Raw genomic sequence first — 18231 nt, 5'->3', positions numbered from 1 at the left:
TGGACATGCTCTTTTCATTATGTGGAAAGCACATACTTAGCATATTGATAATACGTGTACTTTGCTGAAATCATTAATTTCCTTCAACGATTATTTAAGACGGCCCAATCTACCTCCACTGGCAGGTTGATTAGATTTTCAGTTTAGCGTACCTTTCAGCACCCAGGCTATACGAGACATAGACTTACAGCTTAACATGGGATCTAAATCACATGAACTGCAGACGGGAATCTAACTTGGGTCTTCCGCGCCAAAGGCGTGTACGCTAACCATTAGCCACGAGAGAGCTCTCCACTAACTAATAGGTGATTTGCTATGCTGAGAGTAGGCGCGCATCCAGAAATTTTTGTTGGAAGGAGTAGTTACGTTCACTCACCAAATCGCTAGTTAAAATAGAACTCCATTGATCTCATGTCTATCTCTCTCTCTCTACTATACGTATTTTGTAGCAATATTTTTTACAGTATCTTAACGCACCGGCAGTATTGTACACTCGTACAGTATAGAAGTGAAATGAAGAAAAATCAGCACGACCCAAGTGTTAACTATGTTCAAAATTACATTTCAGACAATGCAGCCGTTATTTTTTGTCAAAAATTTCAACTCTTTCCCTTCTTTTAGGATAGACATATATATAAAGATAACCAAGAAATTTGTGTCGCTTTTTCACCAACCAACTTCGAACATCGATATGTCACCTAACATATACGTGGAAGACCAAAAATAGTCCCCATCATCATCGACGACCTTCTGCCAACGGTCTGGAAGACAGTGGAATCCATCGCAGTAGAACTTGATGGGCCGTGAAGCGAAGAAGGTATCAAATGCATTTTGCACCTCTACTAGAGGTCTGAACTGGCGTCCTCTAAGGCGATTGACCAATGAATGGAACAGGTGATAATCGGATGGTGCAATGTCCGGGGATTATGGTGGGTGGAATAGTGTTTCAAATTCAAGGCGTAAAATGGTGTCCTGGTCATCTTAGTCACGTGAGGCTTAGCGTTGTCCTGTGACCCCTTTGAGATTCAGAAGTGCTGGCTCCAGAGTTTTGAGTTCTTCTTGAACACGCTCAACTGCTAACAGTACAGTTGCATTGATGCTCTGACCAGCTGGTAACAGTTTCCGATGCACGATGCTGCGAGCTCTCCAAACACACAGGAGGACCTTCTTGGTGCAGTGCTGGTTCCGGCTGTTTTGGAACCAGTCCATGGGATGATAACCAATGACGACGGCGCGGTGGACTTCGTACAGGAACAACTTCTCATCACATATCAACTTCCTGACCAGAAATGGCTCCTTCCTCAGACAAGACAACAAAGAAACAGGTGTCTGCTCGCGTTGCCTTCTGGCCAGGAGTCAAATCATGTGGGACCCATCGACCCAACTTGTAGTGCTTCCACACTGAATTGTAGTCCCAGTTCCTTACATGTCTGGCCACTGTTCGCCTCAATTGTTGCCTGAAGATCTTCATTTTGTACATGTGTTGGTCTTCCGGCACGTATGCGTCTTCGAGTATTTCGTCGCCATCCTTAAACTTATTAAACCACCGCACTGTCCGCGTAGTCACGACACCTTCACCAAAGGCCTGGCATATCTTCCACCCCGCTGCAGCGACGTTTGACCCTAGTTTGAACTCGTACCGCATATACGCCCTTATGACGTTCTGTAGATGTTCCATGTGTACTCTATTCTTACGCAAGTTTACGGTGTAACTGAACTGGCACAGCCAGGTATTATTTTGGATATACCCACACCAACAACTGACCTTAGCCTTATCTCCATTTGCATACAACTCACGGTGTGAGGGCCAATTGAACACAGATCTCCACAAAAAGCGCCAGAACTTTCTTGGTTATATCTATCTATCTATCTATCTATCTATCTATCTATCTATATATATATATATATATATATATATATATATATATATATATATATATATATATATATATATATATATATATATCAGGGGCGGACTGGCCCACCCTGCTACCCCCTCCACCGATTTTAAAAAGATGTGGTCAGTTAAACCTATCAGCATCAACAATATGGCAGGGTAACTCTCGCAAACTTGTGTTTTGTATAAAAAAGACGTAAAGTTAAACTTTCATGAACAGACCTTATTCTTCTTCACGTTTATCGACTTGAAAAGGTTCCGTCTATGAGACAATCAGGCCCTAAAACATTGCGGGGTTTGTGATACAGCAACTATTAAAAACGAGCACGTTAACTAGTACATTTTTAAATATAAGAAACACAGTAGACTTCAGGTTGTTATTGAATTTGGATACCATTGCCTACTCCGGTCCTTTAACAAGCCGGCGAGTGGTGATGTTTTAAAGAAACTATAGTTTCGTAGATATTGTTATTGTGGAAAGTGGAGGTGGAGCCGGAACGCTTTTGAACTGCATTGTCCTCAGACCAAGCTTCGAAGAAAGAAATTGGATCAGGCTTCGGTTTTTTTTTTTTTTTCTTTCTTTTCAGTGCGGTAAAGCGAAAAGAAATTAGTCGCCACTATCAACGATTGTTTTATACAAACCTCAAACAATTACTATGAAGTTGCTGCCCTCGGCTTGTGTTTTATTTGTATATTACATCGAAGAGCAAATCCGATAGCAGCAATTCAGTTATTGGAAAACCAGTTACGTGTCGTTTGTCGTGGAAGACATGTAGTTGTGTCAATATGGATGGTAGGAGTGATTGTAAGGTTACTGTAAAGAAAAAATATAAAAGTTGTGCTAAAAAGCGAGAACACAAACGAAGATGTGATTTACAAAAAGCTGCATCTGACCCAAAACAACGTAGGCTATTTGAATCTGTGAAGCCCCAAGAAACAAATGAGCGTGATGTGACTCATTCGAGTACTGCAGGACAGTTAGCAGGTATTTTTTTGTTTTTCTAAGGTGTTTATAAATTATAATGTATACACCACGTCTTTGGATGATTTCAGTCAATTGTAGCTTATCTTTTATGGCTATTTTTACTTGAAATTACACAACTTTAACAGGCGAACACGAAATTAACTGAACTGTTTGCTGCCGCGTAGTGCTTTCAAACGGGTCAGTGCTTTCATGGGTTAGGGGTCGAGTCAAGCCTGCTTGAGATATGGGTCGGGTCAGGTCACCTACGCTAGGGTCAGGGCTGCTCTAGCCACGGGTCGGCTCGGGTCAACTTTCTTATGCGCCGTTTCTGCTAAATCCTTATCGGGTCGAGTTGAACTTCGACCCGACCCGACTCATGACCCGAATAGGTTTTAGCCGAAACGACGCATAAGAAAGTTGACCCGAGCCGACCCGTGGCTAGAGCAGTCCTGGCCCGACCTATGACCCAAGGAGGTTCGACTCAAGCCCTAACGCGATGAAGCCTGACCTGACCCGTTTGCGAGCACTAGGTGCCGGCACTGGGCTCAGTAAGCGTTGGTGTAACTTCTAAAATGCTGAACACTTATGCTGTCAGTCAAATCAGTGTGTATATCGTGTAAATCCCTTTAGTTATTTAAAGTTAATTTAAAATAAAAGTGTAGTAAAATGTAAAAATTATTTGTGATGTGCAAAGTAGGTATTCATATGAAAAGAGAAGTTGGGGCCAGCCGAGGAATGGGCGGACTACACTAGATGATAGACGATATCTAATCTTTCTGCGACATGAAGATATGATATTATGACTTACTTATGTCAAGGAAAATCTTGCGTTTCGAAATCTATCGCAAATTTACCTTCAATCGCATTGAGATCACAAAGTTACAGCTTTTTCAAGTTTCCAGTACTGACGCCATGTCTGTTGTCTCACCTGACACGCTTGGGGAGGGGGGGAGTTGTCTGCTAAGAGCGGGGCGTACTTCCTCGAGATTATACAGCAATATTTAGACGAGTTTGTGTATGTGGGTTTCAACATTTTCTTCTCGACAAAAAAACAGGTACAGAGGGAGATTGCGGCACATTCGCGAGCAGACTCCCGACTAAAGTAAGTGGAATGCCAAGTACATTTTTTTTACATTTTTACACAGTGGGCCCTCATTTCAGTTTAGCAGGGTGGGCCCTATGGTTGCCAGTCCGCCCCTGATATATATATATATATATATATATATATATATATATATATATATATATATATATATATATATATATAAAGTGGACTAACAATGTTCAGAAATTCACTTTAAATGCATCAGATGTTTCCCCACTTTGGTCATTTTATGAAAACAACATGGAAATTAAGATATTTTGGAAAAGCACCCCCTACCCCTAGTAGCTGAATTTTCGGAAACGCTGGAGCACATAATCACTTAATATTTTTAATGAAGAGTGTATATACCGAGATTCACCTCCTTAACGTGAGAAGCTTGTGAGATATTAATTACATCTTTAGTGTACATTCTAAATAACCTTTTCACCTTTGATCGGATTTTATTTATTTCTAATTGTAGTTACGTCCATAGCTTTCCATTTTCTTGAGGCATACATACCCAAAGACCTGTTATCCAAAGGCTTTCCAGCTAGAATTAGACTGTTTATCAAATATAATAAATAAATATTTCTACTATAGAGTTAAGATGATTATGTACTAACATCACTGTGTTCATTTCTCCTATAACTTTTTTTAAAAATGTATTTAATACATTTTGATAAATGGTTACTTTTTTCTTTTTCATTTTAGAGACCTGCTCCGCGTCCGCCTCCTCCAACGCCATGTGAAACGATATGTCCACAAGGACCCCCGGGATTCAACGGCACAGACGTAAGTATGCAACAAATATTTACTTAAGATTAATTGAAATCAAACAGTGTCTTTATTTTGGTATTGTTAACGCGGATTTTTATGCAAGCGTACATTGCGTTGTTTACTTGCGATGTGGCTCAATAGCCAGTTGAGAAAATTGTTTAAGTGTGGTTCTCAGTGTAACACAACTTTCTGTTGACCACACGTAGAAATCGCAATCAACGGACGCTTGCATGAAAATCCGCCCTTAGAAAAAAAAATAGTATTGATTTAAAAATAATACAGTGAAATATGTTTTTAACGGAAACACACCGTTTCAATTGGATAGTCGAAAGCAAAACTGCTTTTCAACTGCTTTGAAATACGCACTAATCAATTTTGGGTACTGTTTTCGATAATGAACACAAATTATTTCAATAAACCGTTATTCAAACTCTAGAATTTATTTCAAAGATATTGTTAAATTAAAATATAACGGTTTAAAAAGAATTTCCTTCCGACTGCACATTAGGCTTGAAAAACAGAATTTTAAAACAATCATGTGGGAGCTTTGAATCACCCTTCATATAGCTCGGATATGACTCCGTGTGATTATGACAATGCAATAGTAGGGTCAAACAGAGATAGTCATCCAGTACTGCGTTGGACGATTCCATTTAATACCTGTATGTGATTAACTATATGGATATTCTATCAGGTTAGGATTGGTTAGCATTGGCAGACCCATATTGTCGAACTAAATACACCGAGCAAAGCTATGTGATACAAGTATATAAAAACAGGAAAACGTAACAGTTTCAACACACTAACTGTGTCTTTATCAGACTTCCAGTTCTTCTCTAGAGTGGAAGTCTGATGAAAACCATGTTACTATGAGGACAGTGTGTTGTTGTGTTTACTTTAACTATGTGGAATTAAACAAGCAAGCCCATGGGATCGTAAATGTTTTCCATTAAACATAAGTAATCTCTCTTAACAAGTTAAGTTAGAGACAGATTTCACTGTGTAGACTTTTTTTTTTTTAAATGTACGAATGATTTGAATGTAATATGTTTCTAATTTTACTGTATGTAATGTATTTTAAATTTCAATCTTACACAGGTTATTTATAGATTACTCTAATTTTAAGGAGCAACTGCAAGCACTAGAATACATAACCTATTTGAGAGAAATACTGTTACGGATATTCATTGCAAGAATGATTTTCATCTTCTAAGCATTCCTATATATACTTCAATCACGAGTATTCATATTAGGAGTATAACGAGTACTCATACTTCAATTACGAGTATTATACAAACTTCGTATTTTGCAGTACACTATCGTAGAATTTCTGTAAATCTATAGTTTTTCTGATCAATAACTGTATTTTCATGTACTTGAGGCATTCAATTGAAAACGCCAATCATGTGCAACTAGATTAAATAATGAGACCAAACAAACAAATATTTACGCCACTACGTGTTAGCATTTAGTGACGTACACATTATTTCACTAAAGGAGCTGAAAGCTCCGAAGTTCATATCTTTCGAGACTCTCGTATATACTGTATATCTTATATGATAAATGTGTACTTTTTTCATAGTATCTTGTTGAAGAGGTGGTTAAAATCTGCACACACACCGTTTGCGTACGCCTTAATTAGTGCCTGTACTATGCACTAGACAGAACGAGTCTCGAGGACTGTCATACAAAGATTGACAATTGCAATATAATGTCAAGTCCAAGAGAATCTCACTGCTTTCTAGAGCTACCACTCAGGAAAATAAAGCCCATTTTTATAGGACAATCTACAGTAGTATAAAATAGCCTTTAAAATTTTCAGATGGAGCATTTAATCATTCTCCATACAGCATGGATATATCACTATATGATTGTGCTGTATTTGTTAAGCTGTGGTCTTTGTGCGACAAAATTATCATCTGACGATGATGTAAGGAGATCAGTGACGCTTAATTCGAAAAGAAGTCCAACACATACTATATTACGGCCTGGTTGATATCACAGTGGTTACAAACAATGGTCCATTCACTGGCGTCGTTAGATTTTTAAATCTGGGGTGGGGGGGGGGTCGGATGAATCAACATCAAAATCCTCTTTCTAACAAAAGTTATATATACAAAATATGATCGTTCCTTTAAATATATTTGACTAAAATCTTGGAGGACACGTCCCCCGACCACCCCGCTAACGACGCCCACTGTCCATTTTCAGTTAACTGACTCAAGTACATGCTGTCACGTTTCAGAAAATTGAACGCCATCTGTTGTCGAGAATTCTATTTCTTACTTCTAAGAGTATAATTAGGTTTCTATATTCTTTCCCCTTTACAGCTTTCTAACAGAAATAGCTATATATGAATATATCAAAAGCTGCGTCAAATTAATCGAAAAATTCCAGAGCCATACGGACTAAATAATAACATGATGTAGGGAAGAAAAAGTACTAAGAAATGAGAAACGTAGCTCATGATCAGGGGCGGATCCAGGAGGGGGGCAATTGCCCCCCCCCCTCTCCAAAGAAGAGGAAACTTTCTTATTTTATATATAAATAAGACCCATCCCAGAGTTTGAAGCTCTTAAAAGTAGCTCTAAGTAGCAGTACTACAACCGACTGCTCCCCCCAGAAGTCCGTCCTGGAACCGCCCCTGCTCAGGATAGAAAAGAGTGGAGAGCTGCATCAAATCAAGAGAAAGATTCCTCACCAAAAAGATCACGAAATGAGTTTTGAGAAAAGACTATTTGGTTATTATTTTAAGAAGGTTTTTTAAAACACCAAATTTAGAAGAATAAAAAAAAAATATATATTGTCGTTGCGCAAAGGATTAGAACAGTACCAAGAATATTGGATTCGTATAAAACATTGGTTCTCAACCTGTATGACGTGAGGAGAGAAGCAAGGGTTGCCCAAACTACTGACAGAAATAAGATACATTACAAATATATTAGGAATGTTGCAAGCAAGAGGCATTAAATTAAATATTGTATACGTATAAAGTAACTGTTGAGTAGGAACTGTGGATCCACTAAGAATAAAGTTGATTAAAATTAATATTACACTGCAAGAGTATGAAGAAACCTTGCTAGAAAAAAATATAAATAAGTGAGAATATGATTATTATTATTATTATTATTATTATTATTATTATTATTATTGTTATTATTATTATTATTATTATTATTATTATTATTATTATTATTATTATTGACAATTTGAGAATTCAATGTTGCATTTAAAACCGCAGAAGAGGTCAGATAATAAATAAATAAATAAAGCAAAACACATATGACCAATGAGCGGGAAGAAGGAGCGGTTTGAATATGTAGGGTTTATGAAGGGGGCGCCAGGTAAACAATGTTGGAAACCACTACTATAAATCTACGAATGTTCTAGTATGGCTAAGAAATGTAGTACGCAAAAAGCCTTATAATCATCGCAGTTCATAGTTCCCTTTATAGGGAACAGTTATTACTTATATGCTAAACAGTCTGATTTATATTGCCGTCAGTTTATAAGAATAAATCAAACAATGATATGTCATACAGTGCAATTTAAATCAACCCTTTAGTATTGTTCTTTTGCAGAGAATACAGTGCAGTCATATGTTGTAGCCTACAGAATTCATTGGTCAGATGTTTTGATTCATTCTTTCCATTCACGCCATCAATTAATTTAAACACGTAATGCCAGAAACGAAATCACTTTTATGTTGTGTTGTGTTACACCAAAAAAATTAAACGTAAGTCATATATATGTAGTAATAATCCACAGCAGAAGATCTATCTGTATTGGAGAATCTCATGAAAGGTTACTTTAAATCCTATTTTACCTGTAAGTAATGGGCTGTCGTTGAGGAATGACAGTGATCCGGATTACATTAACAGTTGAGTGTTCTTTTTTTATGCAACGCAGATTTTATATATATATATATAAGCTATACATATATTGAAAACTAGTCTTGTAAAGTAAGGACTCTTAACGGGTGTGGACGTCATCCTAAGCTCTGTAGCAGTAACTTCTTTAGACAATTGATGTCTGACTGGTTTCAAATTGATGTCGAAGTCGAAATAGCATTTGCACGAATAAATGTAAGCTTGAACAAAGAGCTCTTGCACATACATCTTCATTAAAGACAAGGTGGACCTACGCAAAACAACGTTGGTCAGGTTATATATAAACTAGACATAAAATTTATAAAAGCCTTTTTGTTGCAGTTAAGTGCATTATGTGATTTTTTTACGATATGGTTTATCATTTTATTTTACTTCAAAGTAAACTAAAGTACACGTTGAATTTAGAGATAAATTGAGTTGTCATTTGTAATAAGAATGTAAGAAACAAATTAATTGATAATTTTATGAGAATGTTATTATTTCTTTTGTCTTTAAAAACTGTACTTTAATATATTTAGAGGAAGAAATGGAACAATTTATATGTTGTATGATATAAAATTAGAGGCGGCTCATGACTTGGTAAGTTGGTGAATGTTTAATGTATTAATTAGAACTCTATAAGATACATATAATGAATCAAACTGAAAAATACTCAAATTTTAATGTAGTTGCGTATAGTCTGCAGCAAACGCAACTGTATACAGTCACTTTCTGTTCAGTTCTGTTGCCAGTACCTTTGGTACGAATTGTCAAATCTGAATGTAGTATTATTCTGATGTACTCCAGAGAGAACGCGATCCTCTGTACTCTATTAAAATCTCACTGATCGCTGTAGTAAATTAATCTACCTCACAATGGAGATGTTATAATCATGACAAATACTGTGGTAAGAACAGCAATAGTTTCCCCAGACACTAAATTTGAAAAAAATATTTCCCGGCTATCCAGACAGATTCAGTGATCCGAACAGATATAGAACCCGGAAGTAGCTGAAATATAAGCTTTGAAGCGCTATCGCAGAATTTTATACTGAATTACTGACGTCCACTACTTGAACACGAATATTCAAATATTCACTTGTTCCGGTGTGACATTACTTAAATATGGCAGGGTTTCTTAAATATTTCAAATGCAATTTCATATTTATTCCTCATTCCATACTGAAAAACAATGCAGCGTTATTTTTTAAAAAAATAATAAATCAGCATTTAGACTCAGCGACATTTCGTACATTCTACACAACAAGTTTTATAGGCCCTTTCGTAAACCTTTGGCGATTCATCATAACAAAAATATGTAACTTTTGTTTTCCGTAATTCCCATGCGTTTATACTTTGACAGATCTTGTAGTTATTTTTCAACGCAATGTTTTGACGTACTGTTGTACAAAACAGGAGAGAAATAAAAAAAAGTATATATATATATATATATATATATATATATATATATAGATTTCGTGAGATGAGAGAGAAGAGCGAATCGTGTTTGCTAGAATTACTTTAACAAGCTGATACTTACTCTCTAGGTGTATTGACGATGTTTCAGCGTCTCTAGGTCATATTCAGTCATGGGTCTGTCTGGGACACTGTGAATCATAGGACTATCTACATTAGACAAGATCCTTCCGGGTAACAGGTCTTTAAAAATTACCGGTTCAGACTAGATCACAGGTCTATCCGGGTCTGTGATCACGAGTAGGTCTCAGTCATAGGCCTGTCTAGGTCAGAAAAGATTCCTCCGAATCACATATCTTCAACAATGAACGGGTCAGACTAGATCACGGGTCTATCCGGGTCTGGCAGGTCACAGGTAGGTCTGAGTCATAGAACTGTCTAGGTCTGACAAGATCCCTCCGTGTCACAGATCTTTAAAAATTATTAGGTTTACCCGGGTCACGGGTCTGACTACTTCTGGGCTTTCCAGGTTCGATCACTATTCAATAGTACTGGAAATCATATATACCCCTGAAAGACGGAAGCAAATCAGATCAGTAAAATATCTATTCATTTGCAAATCAAATAGAAATAAGCTTCACCGTTTAAAATTATAAAATAAAAAAATATGATTTAATTAGTGAATGCTTTTTCTTTTTCTTTTTTTTCTTTTTCTTTTTCTTTCTTTCTTTTTTTTTTTTTTTTTACTATAGAAGGTATGTTTCAAGCATATTTTGTGAATTCAAGTCGAACTTCCCTATAAGAAACCATTTTGAATTAGGCCTAGAAGTAACTCTTATTGATAGCGTTTTTTACTTTTCATTACTTTTTCATGTTTTATTGTCTTTTGCTATGTTTATCTGTTTCAATTATGTTTGTTTGTGCTTTCTCTGAAGGGCTTGCCAGGTCCCCCAGGGCCTCAAGGGGACCGCGGTCTTCAGGGATTTCCAGGAATTCCAGGTCCAAAAGGCGAGAGAGGAGATAGGGGTCTTGATGGAGAACCAGTACGTGTGTTCCATGCATGGGATTATCCCGGTCACACACATACTAATCTCAACATTAAAAATATTCACATTCACCAAAGTTCCAGATTTTTTTTTAGTTATAACTTTAATATCACCACTAAATACTAACTTTATCTCAATTTATTACAGGTAGAATTTGTGGATGTTACAGGATAAACCAAAGCTATTGTTCAAGGTCTTATAAAAATATGTAGAAAGCTTGCTTTGTTCGAGGCTCGAAGTCATGGTCCGCCAATATTTTCCAATTCAGGAACATAGCTGCTTTTTCAGATGGCGACCCAATTGCGTACAGGATGAATTTTAATGAAAAAAATTTAAGTATTTTTTGTGTAATTTATCCAAATTTAATTAATTTAAATTAAGTTTACCAATAGAGACAATTTTTCATTTGTTTGTCAGATGGTGCACATGTGGTAGTTATGTATTTGTTCTATTTCGAAAGTTTCGGTGGATTCCAGGCTTGTGAATTTTAATCATGATTCTACCTGTGAATTTTAGTCGTGGCTTAATTCTGAAATATTGAACATTTTAATCGTTTGTCTAATGGAAGAGGCGTACGATGTACTAGCGCGTAACTTCTTTGTTTCTATTCACTCAAATTACAATCGTTATAGTTCAGTAAATTATACTTCTAATTTAATTTGGAGTCTTACAAGTTTCTTGTTAATCACATGCTGCCTTATGCAGAGTCGTTTTGACGTATGATTAGCGTCATACTAAAGGCCTCATTACTGCTGCAACCATATGTTAGTCGAGGTCTTTAGTATGGCACTAATCACGCATCAGAATAACTCTGCATAAGGCCCTCTATGTTTATTTTGGAGAAAAGTTCGAATAAAAGAGAAACAAGTTACGTGTTTAACTAGTTATTCATTGATAATTACAATAATAATATTTCCTACAAAGTAAATTATGTGTGAAGTATCTACCTAAATCTAAGCCAATCAGTTAATTATGCAAATCTAACCTAAGCTTCAATGTGTTCTGAACTATCCTAACCAAACTTACTCGTATCCATCCTAAACTCTACTAAGCAACTGTCCATCTTAACCTAACTTAATATTCAACAAATCTACCCTATTCTAACCTAATCTCTCTTTTGTAGCCTAACCTACTATCTACCATAATCTATCCTAACCTACTATGTATCCTAAACTAAACTAAATAACCATCTACCTTAACCTAATCTAAGCTTCAGTATACCCTAATCTAACCTACTATATATTCTAAATTAAACTAATCAACTATCACCTAACCTAACCTAACTTAAAGTTCAATCTATCTTAAACTAACCTAATCAATATTTCATACTATTTACCTTAAACTAAACTAAATAAGTATCTATCCTAACCTAACCTAACTTCAACCTATCCTAAACTAACCGAATCTATTTTCCTAACTAATATACTATCTATCTTAAACTAAACCAACTTACTATCTGTCCTAACCTAACCTACTATTTGTCCTAAACTAAACTTAAAACTATCCTAACCGAATCTAAGCTTCAATCTACCCAAATTTAACCTAATCTATCTTCCTAATCTAACTTGCGCGTCAATCCATTCTAATTTAACCTAATCTATCTTTTCTAACCTAACAAGCCCACTACCTATCCTAATCTAATCAACTATCTGATCTGAACAAAACTAACAAAAAATCTCTCCTAACCAACTTAAACTTCAATCTATCCTAAACTAATCTACTCTACCTTTCCTAACCTACTATTTACTCTAAACTAACTACCCTATATTGTCTATCCTAATCTAACATAACTTGTTATCTATCCTAAAGTAACCTACTAAAGACATGATGAATAAATATGTGTGTACAGAAAATAGTAGGTAGTTTTGGTCATTTTCAACATAAATATATGACGAAATAAAAAAAAAAGGAGACAAAATAAAAGTTTGTGTAACGAATAGAAGTTACTGTAATTTCGGCACTCTGAATATTTTGTATTTAATTTAAAATTTGATGGAAAATTTTATTTGAGGTATTGATATCACTGAAAATAAAGATAAATCTTGTATTAAAAATTAATTAAAATTTCTTCTTTCATTTTCTACAAGGTATTCTCTATTAGAGCCGGTTATTAGAAATCGCACGGCACTTTAGACATGATGTTCCTGAATTTTCATTAAATTCACCAAAATCGTAATACATAAAACAGAAAAGAACTAATCAAATTATCACTAATCAAATGATGAAACATATTTTATTAAGCACTTGAACAATAGCAGTGGGCTTATTAATATGTATATTTTAACAAAATGTCACCCTCATAACATATATCAGTTGAGCATGGGCTCTAACTTATAGACTAACCTTGTCTCCTTATCAGGGAAGACCTGGACCTCCGGGACCCATTGGACCAATCGGAGAACCAGGACTCCCCGGGTTACCGGGTCAGAGGGGAGATCGAGGTCCCACAGGCCGCCCTGTAGGTTGCACCTAACTTGTGGATGAACTCGCACCTGTTTAACCGGTAAAAGTAACAAAGACTTCCACTGGCTTTGCTAAGTTATTTCTGTTATTACAAAAGAGAAATAGATATATATTAATTGTCAAATTGAGGCTTACAAAAGAAGTGGTATTTCATAAAATATTTGTGAATAATATTCAACATAGATATATCTAGGCACGTAAGTCGAGTGTGAACATACTTATTACTTCTTCAGACGGATTGTAGCTAGGTTGAGAAACATTCAAAAGAAAAGTAAATTGATACTATGTTTAACCTTTTGAATCTCAGTGGTTACACCATAAAACTATTTTCTTGAATGTTACCTCTCAACCTTTCGTGTTTCTCCTGATAACATGTTGCAGCCCCTGATTACTGCTGCCATCTATTATATAGAAATACAATCAACTTTTATCTAGACCAGTAAGAGTAATCACGTTCCAAAACATTAAAAAAATATATAATAAATAATATTTTCTACGTGGGAACAGCCTCTAAGTCTTAACAATCGTCTTAGGCATCCTGTACGCCAATAAATCTTTTCCAAGCATATAATATTTTTTATCCGTGGTCTTGAAAGGGTTAAAATGTAAAATTTTCAACGAATGTATTCTTCCTATTTTAACATATGAGTCGGAGACGTGAACAATAACAAAGTTAGGCATCCACCTTTTACTAGACTTCACAACTAACCATGGAGATATTTATGCTAGAAATCACTCACAAAATCAGCAGAACAAATCACATAGATTTAGAAAGATGACGGAAGTGATTGGTTATCATCTTAAATTTAAGGCAATGGAGTGGCAACGAACCGGACAAGAAGAAATGACAAACAGCGGACGAATGAAATCCTTAATTGGATGTCAAGAGACAAGAAACTACTTAGAAAACGTCTTCATACAATGTGGTGTGATGATGTCCGTAATTCTACAGGTTTTCCTTCCCTCGTCACTGAAACCCGTATTTGTGATCTTTTGTTATTATGCTCGCTGCCGGTTACGTACCATTTATTGGCCAGGATTTTGGCATTACGATTAGGCACTAATTTATACAGAATTCTTCACTTAACACATGAATTGTTGCTGCTCTATTGTACTGATTTTGAAATAAAAAAATGAAAGTTTCATGGAAACGATCTTATCAACCACAATTTCATGAGTGGTCTCAAATCGAACGAAGGACCCCTCTTATGAGAGTTGAGCTCTCTACTACAGAGCCAGTGTCTTCGGTGCGAGTGGTCCCGGGTTCGATTCCCGGTGGGGCCATTCAGTCGAAAAAGTGTAAAACGCTTTTTCAGGCATCTTGAATGAGGTTTTCTTGGGCTTTCCTCATTCACACAAGCAAATACCGGGATGGTACCTAACTTATAGGTCCACAGGCCACTTCCTTCCTTCCCTTTCTCCGGATAGTGAGCTCGCCGAGGGACGTCATCCCTCATACCTAACGGGCTAACATGGCCATAGATGCCGAAGGCCCAGAAATCTAAACCCTAAATCCCTTAAAGGAATTTTAAGACTAGCCTTATATTACGTATTATTGGTAAGCCTGAAGTACCGGTAAGCTTGCAATGGATGCTTGAGGAACTCGCAAGTTTGTTATAGTCTTGATTAGTTGTGCAGCCGTGTAAATGCAAGCTTGTGCAAGTCTTGGCTTTTAAGGCTTGAGGAAGGCTATGAAAAGTCTGAAATGCTTTAAGACTTACATACATTTAAATCAATAAGACAACAATGTAGCAACGAAAAACTTGAAAATTTAGTTAAATCGGGAGATCTTGTTCCCCTGTCCCAAGCAAATTCTGAATTCATACTGTATATTATAATACATGTAAGTTAATTAATATAAATACTGTCTTAATTGTTCTTGTATTTAATCTAAGGAGGTTTAAATATTATAAATCAATTGTTAGGAGCAAGTTGGTGGAAGTCTTGGTTTAACGTAAGGGAGGCCTCACCAATCTATCTATAGTACGCCTATTAGATGCAATCATTTGATTTTAATTTTTCCATACTAATATATCTTATAATAGAATTTATGCATATATTATCAAATACAGTTTATATGTATATTAACTGTACTTTTACCTTCTTAGATACATTTTTTAAAGTTATATCTAATTTGTGTTTATCATTATGTTGCTTTAACCCAAGGGCGTCCATCAGGGGGGCAAGGTGGGGCGCTTGCCCCTAGAGGAAATTGTACTTGGGAATATCGAAAACCCAATAGAATTTTTACATTAGTAACAGCAAAATTTGAAACTATATTTGAAACGTCGCTTACACTTGCCCCCCTGGAAACCACAACATGGGCGCCCTTGCTTTAACCTCTTAAGTACAAAAATGAACCTTAATAGATTAGTGTAGCCTCCGTTATGTTGAACACTAATTATAATAATTTTAGTAGTATTATATTAATTACAAATCCTTAACTGGTATTGTAGAATATACTACATTGACAGTAGATAAATTGGCAATATAATCTACTCCTTTAATAAGCATGTGCTATTTTTTAAAATCATTTACTTACTTTTAAAATATATTTTGGTTTTAATTTATGTTTAATAACTTGTTTTACATTACTTTAGTTTACTGAAAAAATATTTTCTACGTTGGTAAATTCAGGTAAGTCTAAAAACAATGTAATCCCCAATAGATGGTAACACAATTTCTTTTATAGTCTTACAATATACCGAACAATCTGTCAAATTCAAGAAGTAGAGGTTGAATTTTTTTCCTTTAAATATGAACCGAATTAACAATAATCAAACTATAATTCGGAAACTATTTTATTATCCTACTGCTGTGCTGGAAAAAATCAGAATCTCACCTTAGATGAAATCAAAAGGCACATTAATTGGTACGTATTGGCATTTAGGCGTCACAAATATACTGTTCGAGCAGCAAGCAATCGTGCCGACGTGGATTTACTGCTAAATCATGGCGTATTACCATCGAGTCTAGCGATGAAAATGGGTCGTTAACGGATTGGCTGGAAATCTGGAGATTTATAAAAAGAAAATGTAAAGCAGTTCGATGGAGATTTAGTGATAAAATTAGTGCTTGCTATCTATAGTGTAGGAGCAGTTATTATTGAGTATGCAAACACAACGTTTCGTACATTAATTAATACCTATATTGTGCAAAACACAACATTACAAAAACTTCACACCACGTTCCTTAGCACAGACTACACAATACTTACAAAATTGCCAGCTATATATGAAAAATAAAGAGTATTTCTTCATTAACTAACATATTTCATTACACTTCTCGATTTAATATATTTTGACGCCGACTAATATTAAAATGCTAAATACTGTACTTGACATCACATACTGTTTTATTACATACTACGTACGCTAGCATTGGTTCACAACATACTCAAACTTTTAATTTAACAAACTTTTTGTCATGACTTCTGCAAAATTGTTATTTGTCTCTACATATTCAATATCTAACACATTCATGTTAGTTAGATCTTCTATGAAATGCACTCTGACATTAATGTGTGCTATTCTTTTCGAAGTTTCGAAACATTTTGCCATACAATTGCTCCTTGATCATCTAACAATGATCATTTTTTCACATTGTCTTAAGAGTCTTCATCCCGGCGAAATTAAAATACCGCTGATTTTACAGTAATTATGTCATATCTTCAAATAGATAAAAGATAATCGACATGTGGAACAAGAGCGCCCTAGACAATATTATTTTACATGAGAAACCGTTACCACGACTCACTTATCTCCTTTCGATTTCGAGCCATTTTGAAAATCGGCATTTATTTTCGCGTTTTTTTAATAGCTGAAAACGGAAAGCTGCTAGGTGACTTGTGATAACGGTACTTCACGCAAAATAATATTGTCTAGGGCGCTCTTGTTCCATATTTCAATTATCTTTTATCTATTTGAAGATATCACATAATTACTGTAAAATTAGCGGTATTTTAATTTCGCCGGGATGAAGAGACTTAAATGTTCTCTGACACCTTTTAGATTTACCAATTCTTTTGGTGCTGATGCAGCTCCTATGTAGTGTGATACAGTTGAAAGCAATGCTACACAATTTTGCTTGTTTGAATACCAACTTATTAGATTTTATCCATGAAATACTATAAGATCCACTAACACTTTCTCCGCGGTTGATCAATGGTCGAGTGATCACTTCTGGCGCGTATGCTTCGACCCCAGCTCCCAAAAAAGTGAGGTTCGTGGTGGACACACACAATGTTCATACGTTATCTCAGGTTTCTCTCTTTCCCTCCCATTTCCGTCATTCCACCATTATCTACCATCTAATCATCATCGTCTCCCTTAGCCTCGGTGTGTAATTGTGGAATGTTAAACTCAAAAAAATGAAAGCAAGAAAAAGAAAACTTAATTTGCATGAAGTAAAGAACATTTAAAAGGTTTGAAGAAAACGAAATTAAAGCCTGTGACAAACATCTTGGCATTTCAGCTAAATGAATAAAACGCAAGCTCTGGCGCGGCGTTGCCAAGTGGTAAAGGGTGTGGCTATGGCTAAGCAGACAAAACTACAGCGCGATCAGCTGGCAGGAGATAGACGTGGATATGTACAAAATAAACGTGGCAACATCGCTGGCCTCTCATTTGCTATCAGCATTTAAAGGGAATATGGAGCGCCGCCTTCAAATGCCAAGATGTTTGTCACGTCGTTTAGTTCAGTGAAACCATTAAAAGC

General features: G+C 35.8%; 1 protein-coding gene across 11 annotated transcripts in view; it reads left to right on the top strand.

Moving 5' to 3' along the window:
• The window catches only part of LOC145671339 (uncharacterized), a 530261-nt gene that overhangs the window by 415424 nt on the left and 96606 nt on the right, over positions 1-18231 (top strand). For 9 of the 11 annotated variants that reach the window (XM_081740371.1, XM_081740409.1, XM_081740361.1 and 6 more), the window contains 2 exons: positions 4657-4737; positions 10942-11049. In XM_081740371.1, the coding sequence (XP_081596497.1) occupies positions 4657-4737; positions 10942-11049 (189 nt within the window). Of the gene's footprint in view, positions 1-4656; positions 4738-10941; positions 11050-13411; positions 13511-18231 lie in introns of all 11 variants that reach the window. The other 2 variants (XM_081740381.1, XM_081740399.1) reach the window with 1 other exon arrangement.

This window comes from Thermobia domestica, chromosome 2 (genome assembly GCF_964235325.1).
Source record: "Thermobia domestica chromosome 2, izTheDome1.hap1.1, whole genome shotgun sequence".
Taxonomy (NCBI): domain Eukaryota; kingdom Metazoa; phylum Arthropoda; class Insecta; order Zygentoma; family Lepismatidae; genus Thermobia; species Thermobia domestica.
This window is presented reverse-complemented; position numbering and strand designations above follow the sequence as displayed.